This window comes from Dama dama, chromosome 25 (assembly GCF_033118175.1).
Source record: "Dama dama isolate Ldn47 chromosome 25, ASM3311817v1, whole genome shotgun sequence".
Classification (NCBI taxonomy): Eukaryota; Metazoa; Chordata; class Mammalia; order Artiodactyla; family Cervidae; genus Dama; species Dama dama.
This window is the reverse complement of record NC_083705.1, coordinates 36027490-36039526: the sequence shown is the minus strand read 5'-3', so window position 1 is coordinate 36039526 and position 12037 is coordinate 36027490. Positions and strand designations below refer to the sequence as shown.

Sequence of the window (12037 nt, the reverse complement as noted above, 5' to 3'; positions counted from 1 at the left end):
GGGTGACACTTGTATAATGAAAATCTGAGTAGGATATTTTACTGATACACAAATAGGTGAGTCCTAATCAACCTTCTGTCACATATGTTTCATCCTGTTTTATTTTCAGTGTTTTAGAGCCATTAACATACTACTCTAGTACATTATACTAAGTGACTCTCTGTCATCGATAGAACGGAAAATCTTTTCTAAGGATTTTTTTCCTTGGCTGTCATTTTTCATATATCAATGCATTCTTAATTTTAAGGACAAAGATATTAGTGCTCATTTTAAATTCCAAATAGACCTTGGAATAAGGGCTTTAACATTTTCTAGGAGCTAAGTGTTCCAGCATGAGATGATGGTCCTCTCTTGTGAAATATTAACATTTAAAACCATGAACTGACCGCTTCCTCTCCTACCTCTTTCCATTTTAGCTCCACGGTGCAATGTATGGAAGTGGAATTTATCTTAGTCCAATGTCAAGCATATCATTTGGTTACTCAGGTAAGCTTGTATTCCATTTCTAACCTCAATTTATTAGGGTTTTGCTGTTGTTGTTGTATATTCCAGCTGGTGGTGGTGGTTTAGTCACTAAGTCACCTCTGACTCTTGCAACCCCAAGGACTGTAGCCTGCCAGGGTCCTCTGTCCGTGAGATTCTCCAAACAAGAATACTGGAGTGGGTATTCTTATCTCCATTTCCTTCTCTTTAACCCAGGAATCAAACCCAGGTCTCTTGCATTGCAGGCAGACTCTTTACCAACTGAGCTATACCACCTTTTTATCAAGTGAACAAGCTTATTTGATGTATTTGTATTAAATTCATTTGATAAATGTCAGAAATAAAAACAAAGCTCACATGCCAAGATTTATAATATTTCCCCTAGTGTATAATATGGAATATATGTTTTGTTAATTTCAAAAACTGACAAATTTTAATGTTACTTTTAATTTTCAGTCATTTCTATTTTTATTCCATCTACATGAAACATTGATAACACAGTATGTACAAAGTATTATGGAGAGCACTGTAAAGTTTATATACAAGTTAACCCACTATCATTGAATGTAGTTCTGTACCATGCCAACTTCTTACCTGTGGATCATTATGTTGTTCAGTCGCTCAGTCATGTCCAACTCTTTGCGACCCTGTGGACTGCAGCACGCCAGGCTTCCCTGTCTTTCACTGTTTCCTGGAGTTTCCTCAAATTCATGTCCATTGAATTGGATTGTGTTATTAAATATCCCATAAAAAAAGTTTTAAATAGTATGGAAAACTTAGGTTTAAAAAGACACCCTCAAAACCATACTACTTGTTGACAATTTGTTGTTAATATTTTGGTGAGATTGTTTTAATTTTGGAATAGATTGAAAGCATGTGCTAAGGAGGAGCCTCGTGAATTCAAAATATGGCAAGAATGATTACCAAATTGTTAGCATCTGTAATCTTTAGGTAGTAAAAATGTGGGGTGTTTTTTCTTTGCAATATTTCTTTGGAATGTTTTACTTTGATCAGGTGTTTTTTTTTTTAGAACAAAAATATATTGTTTAAATATAAAGAAACGGGAATACCAGACCACCTGACCTGCCTCTTGAGAAACCTGTATGCAGGTCAGGAAGCAACAGTTAACTGGACATGGAACAACAGACTGGTTCCAAATAGGAAAAGGAGTACGTCAATGCTGTATATTGTCACTCTGCTTATTTAACTTATATGCAGAGTACATCATGAGAAACGCAGGGCTGGAGGAAGCACAAGCTGGAATCAAGATTGCCAGGATAAATATCAATAACCTCAGATACGCAGATGATACCACCCTTATGGCAGAAAGTGAAGAAGAACCAAAGAGCCTCTTGATGAAAGTGAAAGAGGAGAGTGAAAAAGTTGGCTTAGAGCTCAACATTCTGAAAACTAAGATCATGGCATCTGGTACCATCACTTCATGGCAAATAGATGGGGAAACTGTGGAAACAGTGTCAGACTTTATTTTTCTGGGCTCCAAAATCACTGCAGATGGTGACTGCAGCCATGAAATTAAAAGACACTTACTCCTTGGAAGGAAAGTTATGACCAACCTAGATAGCATATTAAAAAGCAGAGACATTACTTTGCCAACAAAGGTCCATCTAGTCAAGGCTATGGTTTTTCCAGTGGTCATGTATGGATATGAGAGTTGGATTATAAAGAAGACTGAGCGCTGAAGAATTGATGCTTTTGAACTGTGGTGTTAGAGAAGACTCTTGAGAGTCCCTTGGACTGCAAGGAGATCCAACCAGTCCATCCTAAAGGACATCAGTCCTGGGTGTACATTAGAAGGTCTGCTGTTGAACCTGAAACTCTAATACTTTGTCCACCTCATGCGAAGAGCTGACCCATTTGAAAAGACCCTGATGCTGGGAAAGATTGAGGGCAGGAGGAGAAGGGGACGACAGAGGATGAGATGGTTGAATGGCGTCACCGACTCAATGGACATGGGTTTGGGTGGACTCCGGGAGTTGGTGATGGACAGGGAGGCCTGGCATGCTGCGGTTCATGGGGTTGCAAAGAGTCGGACACGACTGAGCAACTGAACTGAACTGAATTATGCTCTTTGTTAAGAAATTGAAACTACACAGAATGGTATAAAATAACAGATGAAAAATTTTCCTCCTTTCCTACAGTGTCAGTGTTTACTGCATTTCCCTTTAGACTTTTAAATGCTTTTATGTTTGGCATTCTGTATGGCTGCACATATATAATTGGTTTTGCTTATGTGCTTGTGTGTGTGTGTGTGGGGTGGGGGGGGTTACATGATTCTATTAAACAGCTTCAGGAGATGTTCATGTGGTGTCTGTATGGTAAGTCTTATGATCGTCATGTTATAGGAAACGAGACTTAGAGAGGTCTGATAACTAGGGGAGCATTAACTAGACTCACCTCTCTGATTCCTTTCTCCACGTTTATACTCTTTCAGCCACAGCATCTGATTTCTCAGAGTTCTATCCTCACCTTTCCAGAGTACACGTCCTAAGAGGACATGTATGCCTGCTATGACTCAGTGTCAGAAGCCACATGGTGTCACTTCCCGTATACAGATACTGGTCAGAGCAGTCACAAGGCCCTCCAGATTCAAGGGCTGGGGGATTTAAACTCCATTTCCTGATGAAAGAGCAGCGAAGTCACATAGTTGAAAAGCATATTGTTGAGAAATATTGTTGCAGTGATCTTTGAAAATACAGTATGCCCAAATAACACTAGGAAAATAAATATCAGAAGAATAAGATAGTATAGGAAAGAAAATAACGTAGTTCAGTGGAGAAGATGATTCAAATCAGCTTAAGTCAGATTCTAAATCTAACTAAACCAGAACACAATAAAAAAGTAATATAAAACCAGTTTTAATAAATAAATGCAACCTCGGCATAGATAAGAAAAACACAACAAATCACCAAGTGTTGCGATTTTCGGCTTCATATCCTGGTGTACAGACTCTTTAGATGGGTTCATGGAAAGGTTTGTGGGGGATACAAATGAATGTGAAATTTGTCTGTGTGAATGTGCATCTATCTGGAAAGAGGTTCCATAGCTTTCATCCAATTCTTTAAGTGTCCTTGATCTGAAAAGAAAAAGTAAGAACCTCTACCATAAGTTCAAGTACCTTCATGCTTGGTTTTGAAGGCTGTAGGTATAGGAGGTAGAGAGCAGACCAGTGTCCACATATAATAGCCTCTGCCTTTCCCTCAGATAGGGCTTCCCTGGTGACTCAGGCGGTAAAGAATCTGCCTGCAATGCAGGAGACCTGGGTTCAATCCCTAGGTTGGGAAGATCCCCTGGAGAAGGGAATGGGTAATACCCACTCCCGTATTCTTGCCTGGAGATTCCCATGGACAGAGGAGCCTGGAGGGCTACAGGCCATGGGGTTGCAAAGAGTCAAACATGACTGAGCGACTAACACACTTTCACTTCCCTCAGAACTGCCTCTGAAACCTTCAGCCTGTTTCTCAACTTGACTCCACCTACTTCTGCATCTCTGGGGGAATGTCTGCTTTGGAAAATGCTTACGTCATACCACTTGCAATTTGGCCCATAGACTTTACCCATTTTCATTAAGCCTTTTATTGAAACAGCAACAAATAGGCATCTCAACTTCAGGATAGTAGATGAGCATTTTTTTTTTTTAATTAAGTATAGCTACAAATCTACCTATTCTAAACAGATAGGAATTTTATTTCTGTTTTGTCTGAAATATTTCACAGTAAAAAAGCCATGGAGTTACACAGAGTCTGGTAAGATTTGTATCATAGACAAAAGGACTTAGTTTTCCTTTATTAAGAGGAATAGTAAATTCTATAGGTATTGAGCATATATCAGCAACTCATGAAGTGGCAATATTAATATTTTTTAAAAATTGTTCCTATTTCCCATCCCTTATCTATTTTCTCATCACCAGATGATAAGAATGAAAGTTTGGTCCTAAAAGCCTTTTAAAATCAAGTTTAAAAAATTTTCTGATTATATCAACTTTATGCAAGAGGTGATCCTATCCTTCTTTTCAACACAAAGAAAAACAAACTGTATTTTCCACTTTGTAACTTGACCAGAACTTCCAAACCCACTGACTTTCCACCCTCCTTGCTCAGGGCACAGTGGCTGCTCCTTCAGGAGCCCTTTGTGACCGTCTGTGCCTTGATGCTGTCAAGCCTTGGCCTAAAATGGAACTTGGCAGTGTATATGGATTGTATTTTGAGCTGCATCATACAGCTTTGTCCCTAAATTATTACTTTGCTAATGTTTTTAGGGATGAACAAGAAGCAGAAGGTGTCAGCCAAGGATGAGCCGGCTTCAAGCAGTAAAAACAGCAATGCATCCCAGGTATTGTAGAAACTTGGGTGGCTGTCTCTGATGGGTGAACTCTAGCACCCTTAGCCAGCAAGATTTTGATAAATACTCAGGCTTTTTAAATCTGCAGAATTATTTTAGGCAATACTTATACAGAAACAAAACTCACCCTAAAATATAATCACTCAGATGCCTTTATTCAATCAGTATGCAGCAAATATTTATTGAGCTTCTACTAAAATGCTGGACAGCTCCTAGTCATTGAGCTATAGTGATAGTGTACAATAGACAAATCCTCTTGAAACCTGCATTCTACTGAGTGGATATAAGTAAATTAAATTTGGGGCTTCTTGGTGGTCCAGTGGTTAGGACTTTACCTTCCAATGCAGGGGTTGAGGATTCAGTCCCTGGTCAGGGAACTAAGATCCCACATACCTACAGACCAAAAAACCAAAGCATAAAGCAGAAGTAATATAGTAACAAATTCAATAAATATTTTTAAAATGGTCCACATCCAGGAAAACTTTAATAATTAATTAAATATTTATTTTAGTAGAATGTTAGATGGTGGTAAATCTTCTGGATAAAAATCAGGGAAAGGGGATGCTGAATGCCATGGATTGAAGATGGAACTAGAACGAATGTTAAATGGGATGATGGGGAAAGAATGCTCTGAGAAGGTTCTAGTTGAGTGAAGACCTGTAAGTGATGAGTGCATGAGCCATGTGGCTCTCTGGGAGAAAGAACATTCCAGGCATAGAGAAGAGCAAGCACAAATCCCTTGTTGTTTCAGAGAAAACAAGCATTCTGGAAAAACTAAAATCCATCTGATGAATAATGTGACTTTAGATTTTTTTTTTTTTAAAAAAAAGAGTGTAGCTAATCTAATATCTGAAAACAAAAACAAACCCCCAGAGTTTCTACATAAGATGTTTCTGAAACCTCTGTGGCTTAATGTGTTATAAAAATGGGTTGATTTTAAATAGTTAGGTGATCTAGAAAAATTGATTGTAATGTTTGAAAAGATAATGCAGCTTTGTTTCCCTATAAATAGAGATGCTAGACTTCCAGTAAAACTAAATTTGAGTTCTGATTCTGTGTTGTGGGGCTACTGAACTTTAAGTATTTTCAGGTCACTTATTTTGAAAGTGATGTAATTATGATTATGTACAGAAATTAAGTGATGTAACAAATATAGATTGACATTAACAGAGAACTCAAGGATATTACTGCTAGTTGAGAAGGCCATTTTTTAAAACTCTGGAGCTATCTTAGTGATGATTACATTTTAATGATGATTCTTTTCACTTGAGTGACTGTTCCATTTTTACTCTAATTTTTAAATTCTTTTGGAATTTAGTCACAGAAGAAAGGACAACAATCCCAGTTCCTGCAAAGCCGTAACTTAAAATGCATAGCCTTATGTGAAGGTAAGTTGAAAGTTTTATGATCCTCATAGCGTTTATTCTCTATCTTAACAGTATTTAAGAATTTAAGTGTGTTTACAAAATGCTCATAATGGACTAGTGAAAGCTTTGTTTCTTATGACAAAGAGCATAGATGGAAAATACAGCAGAGATCATAAAGGTTAAAACAAAGAGCAGAACTGGCAAGGTTTCAAACAGTGCTATATTTTATTCTTGGCAGCTATCTCAGAAGAGTAATTATCTCTTTTTGATCAAGTATTGTTCATCTCTATTGTTCATCTATACCCCTTCCTCTTTGTGTTGGTTTCTGAATGTATTATTACCATGAAAACTCTGAAAGATGAACTGAGCACTGAGTAGATAACCCAGGAGGTCTTTCTTGTTCCTACACTGAACTTATTCTTCTTTTCTGAACTTGGGATAAAAAATTGATAGGTGATTTACAATATTATATACTTTCCTTTGTTCTTGCTTTAAAATCTGACTTTGGCTAAAAGTTCATTTTTTCTTCTTCTGTTGGGAGTTTTGGTAACCACTGTTAACTGTCTTTTAGGTTTTTCAACATTTGTTAGTTGTAGAGGATTTAAGGTGGCCTTCTACCTAGTTCCCAAGTCAGGACCTGTTTGCCATCATGAGTACAAAGTCATTTCCTTCCTATTATGCTAAGTGTGTTCCAAACATAAAATTGCCACTTGGCATTTCACTGTTCTTATTTACATTTTTTGATAGTTTAATAAGAAGAAATGTTTTTCATATGTTAATTTGTACCTGCATTTTTGCTTTTGGACTTCTAAGAAAAGGGAGATGGTAATTTAGAATAAAATATTCTTTCATTTTATCTTCCCTTTACAGTGATCACCTCACCTGACCTGCACAAACATGGGGAGATATGGGTCGTCCCGAATACTGATCATGTCTGCACAAGATTCTTTTTTGTGTAAGTGTGAAGGCTTAAAATCCTACGTTACTGTCTCCTCCATAAATGAGGTAATAGTGACTACGTTATTGTTTGGTCACTTAAGCTGCCAAAATATAATAGATATTGTCTCACGGACTTCCCTGGTTAGCTCAGACAGTAAAACGTCTGCCTACAATGCGGAAGACCCAGGTTCAATCCCTGGGGCGGGAAGATCCACTGGAGAAGGAAATGGCAACCCACTCCAGTACTCTTGCCTGGAAAATCCCATGGACCGAGGAGCCTGGTGGGCTACAGTCCATGGGGTCGCAAAGAGTCAGACACGACTGAGCGACATCACGTTCTTTCACTTTCTCATCAGGGCTTCCCTAGAGGCTCAGACAGTAAGGAATCCACCTGCAATGCAGGAGACCTAGATTCGATCTCTGAGTTGCGAAGACCCCCTGGAGGACGTCATGGCAACCCACCCTAGTATTCTTGCCTGGAGAATCCCCATAGACAGAGGAGCCAGGAGAGCTTACAGTAGATGGGGCTGCAAAGAGCCAGACACGACTGAGCGACTCAGCACAGCACGGCATTTTCTCATCAAGTTAATGTTTTTGTTTTATCTTAATAAGCTGTGAAAAACAGGGATATTTAAAAGCCATTAACTTAGAAGATTTGAAGAAAAACATGGTCTCTTTAACCACTGTGTATGTATGTATTGTGTTGTTGTTTAGTCACTAAGTCATGTCTGACTCTTTTGGGACCCCACGGACTGTCGTCTGCCAGGCTTCTCTGTCCATGGAATTTTCCAGACAAGAATACTGGAGTGGGTTGCCATCTCCTACTCCAGGGGATCTTCCCAACCCAGGGATCAAACCCACATCTCCTGCATTGGCAGGCGGGTTCTTTAGCATTAAGCCTCCAGGGAAGGCCCATATGTTTGTATACATGTGTATGTAAGTGTACATATACATACATACAGATCTTATATGTATCTAGGTAGATATGCACGTTAGGTTACTTACAAAAGTGTGGTTATTGGGAAATCATAGGTCTAGGACAATAATCTGGATCTAATAGCACCAGAGCTATCATACATCCTCCAGTCTCTAAAGACAAGAAGAGAAAGCAGTTAGGAGGACCTGGTAAGAGAGTCATTTCTGGTTCATCATGACTCCATGAAAGGAGTCATGGCCATCAGTTCAGGGACGTAGGCAGTGCGGGAGGCCCTTGTGGGGTGGAGCCAACCAAAACCTTGTTGGCTGCCCTCCTACCAGCGCCCTGCTGGGACACCCCATTGGCCAAACTCTACCTGAAACTAGAGGCCAAGAGAAATTATTGATCGAGTCCATACAGGTCAGCCTCCTCGGGCAAAAGGCAAGGTAGAGAAGAGTGTTCCATGGCTCTGGAGGCTCCCAGGAAAGCATCTGCTTTTTAAGGTTATAATTCAGATGAAGTTGTAGCACAGCACAGGTCTCTTGGGAAAGACAGTCACTGAATATTTTTTTTTTCCTTTCTTCTTTCTTGCTCATTTTGTTTCTTATTCATTGTTAGAAGATTGACTTTCTAAAAGATGGCTCCAATCCCAAACTTTTTCAGTTAGTGTGAGCTGGAAATTTTGATGGTATGGTAACTCCAGAGTCTTTTTCTTAGCCTGTCACTAATTAGTTAATCTATTCCTTTTCGGGTTATATGTGCTAAGTTGCTTCACTTGTGTCCAACTCTTTGCCATCCCATTGACTGTAGCCCACCAGGCTCCTCTGTCCATGATTCTCCAGGCAAGACTACTGGAGTGGGTTGCCATTCCCTTGTCCAGGAGATCTTCTCCCCCCAGAGACTGAACTGTGTCTCCTGTATTGTCAGACAGGGTTTTTACTACTAGCGCCACCTGGGAAGCCCCATTTAGTGTTATGCTAAAATTCAAATTTGTTGAGCTAAATAAACAACTTTAGATACGGAAGTGCTCAGAAGTAGTATTATTTCTTTGCAGTTTTACACAAATTATACCTAAACTAAATCAGTAGGGCACATGTGTGGATATTGACTGGAGAGAAGGATTTCTGTATTTCATAAGAAAAAAATGAGGAAAGACCATCTGAAGACAAGAGAAGAAAATACGTTTAGTATCCTCAGATATTTTCCAAATAATACAGAGGGGGAAAATTCTATTAAGGTAATGATTTTCATTTCTTTATAAACACAGATGAGATTTCATCCTTTATCCCTCAAGAGAGAAGAAACTAATTAAGGAAAATTGATAAGATTCAAAACACATCAAAAGGAAAATCCATTCACTAATGAATGTACAACCATCAGTTTCTTTCTTTATAAAAGATATAATCACAGACTTCTACTAGTGATCTGCCTCCCTAGTGAGTGGTAGCATCTAAGAAAAAAATAAATTGAGGAGAAAAAATGAGTTTTCACAAATATTCCATAATCAAACAGAAACTCAATTTCTGTTCTTATTTTATTTATTTATTTATTTATTTATTTTACACATTGTGCTATTTCTAGTTAGGAGCTTTTCCTGATGACTAGGATATGAAGTAGTGAATTATAATAAATTCCATGCTAATCTGATTTCCAGAATGAAGGAGAGAATGAAGCAGCTGTGTGATATCCTAATCACATTCTTCCCAAGAGGTAAACAATAGCAGAGAATGAAGGGAAAACAGGGGAAATTTTAGGGATTAGGGCATCAGAAAAAATTTAAAGTACAATTTAAAGGACAGTATTAGATAGGGAAAACAGAAGAATAAGAAGTTTGAAAAAAATTTGTTGGAAAATTCCAAAAATGAATAAACTTAACCAAATATATATGCTTCAGGCAAAATGTAGTAATTCAGATTTTAAGAACAGATTCCAGCCAGTTTTGAGTGTCTAGGAATTGATCAAGCTAAAGCTTGATTTCGTTACTGATCTTGAGACTCATGTGCACAAAGACATTAATGTCAATGTGTAGAAATCAGGCAGCTGTTCAGAAGCTGGGCTTAAACAGGGGATGTGAAAACCACATCATGCTCTAGTCAGATACAACAAAAGTGTTTATTTCACAGTAAATGGGGACTTTAAAGCTGGAGAGGAAAATTTACTATTGATATTTTCCGTAAATGGGAATAAATAATAAAATCCAAGAGAAGGTAATTGATTGGGTGCATCTAGAGCCATGGGCACCCCATGCTACACTACCCCCATCACTGCCATAGTGAAAACTTGTAGAGATGGGAGTGTATCTTCTCCCTCAGCTACTGGGGACCAAGGACACTTTAAGAACTGCTGGGTTTTTGTATCTTTCTATCTGATGTTACAACCTACATGTTTAATGGTTCCATGGTTCTTTGATTTAGAGCAGGAAGATTTGCAAATGAACTGTTACTGTGTTTTCTTTGTCATATTGATATAAGGTATATATTTTCAAAACATTTCAAGATGTGCAGAAATTTAAGAGCAGGAGGGACCAAATAAAATAGACCATCTGCAGAAAAGAGATGTGGGGTATTTTCAGGTTCTGGAGTGAAGCCACTACCTGTGCCAAACTTCAGAAATTCCTATCTAAATCTACTTTTTAAGGTCTAGCTCAAATACCACCTCTTCCATGAAGCTCCTAATAAAAATTAGCCTCTCTTCCTGGTATGCCTACAGCTCAGTGCCGAGCTTCCATTTAAATTCAGTTTATTCATTGTGTCTGACTCATGAGGCCATGTGTTAATCCTTAAAGGGCAGAATGCCTATTGTTGTTGTTGTTGTTGTTTTTAACTGCCCTGCATGCCCTGAATCAGCTTGCATGGTATATGATACACAGCTGCTTTTCAGTAAATTTTTAATGAACAAAAAGGGAGGGGGGGTGCACAAAAAGGAAAATGTTTTGGAGTATGTATAGGTTTTATTTTAGGTCAGAGTTTGAAATATATCTTAAAAAGATAGCTATAAGAGAAGATTATGAAATAACTGTAGAATGGCTATTTTGAGAAATAAGAGATGCATTGCACCATGATTTTGCAAAAAAATACACAGTGTTTGAATGGGAACGTAGCAAGGAGACAGCTTATTTATGAAGTTAGACGACAGGACATTCAGTCATGGCTCAGTGACATAAGCTGTGTGACATCAAACTGATACGATCTGAGAGCTTTGCTTCATCCCCAGTCTGTAATAAATCCAATTTCTCTGTCTCTAACCCAGATCTCTTTCCAAGATTGAAACTGCCACATCACTCCCCTACTTAAAAGTCTTTGATAGCTGCTTACTGCTTATAAGATGAAGTCCAGTCTCCTTTACAAAGGGAACCACCTGACTCCTTGATGCTTTGTTCTTTTTTTCAACACCACTGTGTTGAAGGAGGGAGAGATGCCCGGCTGCCTGGCCCATCATTTTCCACTGGCCGCTGTTTCACACCTGGGATGTCACGCTGTGCAACCTGACCTGTATGCTGGGATTTCCACACTCCATGCTCTTCTTTCCTTTCTTCATTACGCTTGGATCCTGTCTTTCATTCTTTTCCCTATTGCCTATCTCTTCAATATTGCCTGTCTAATTCCCACTCCTCTTTTAAATCTTAGCGTATATCTCCTCTCCTCCCAGAAACTTCTCTTCATGCCCTTGTGCTGCTCCTTGATGTTACTGTATAATACCCTGGATGTGTTTCTGTGATTGGATTGTTCTTTTTTATGTATTGTCTCCTCCATTACTCCCCTGTATGCCTCTTGAGATTGGGGACTACATAGCTCACTAGCATAGTGCTTGGCAGATAAGTAGGAATGAATGAAATGCCAATTTTATAATTGCTTGCTGAATATTTCCCTCCCCCTCCAAAGTCGACTAATGCCTTAAAATCATTACGTACAAAGTGGAGCCTATTATTGCTAAATCCCTTAGCTGCTTTCACAGCTTCCTCCATCTCTGCAAT

At 38.6% G+C, this 12037-nt stretch overlaps 1 protein-coding gene across 3 annotated transcripts in view; it reads left to right on the top strand.

Annotated features, from left to right (window-relative positions):
* PARP8 (poly(ADP-ribose) polymerase family member 8) overlaps positions 1–12037 on the top strand; it is a 190959-nt gene that overhangs the window by 168808 nt on the left and 10114 nt on the right. For all 3 annotated transcript variants that reach the window (XM_061129822.1, XM_061129821.1, XM_061129820.1), the window contains 4 exons: positions 417–486; positions 4760–4833; positions 6161–6230; positions 7080–7164. In XM_061129822.1, coding sequence (XP_060985805.1) covers positions 417–486; positions 4760–4833; positions 6161–6230; positions 7080–7164 — 299 coding nt within the window. The remainder of the gene's footprint in view (positions 1–416; positions 487–4759; positions 4834–6160; positions 6231–7079; positions 7165–12037) is intronic.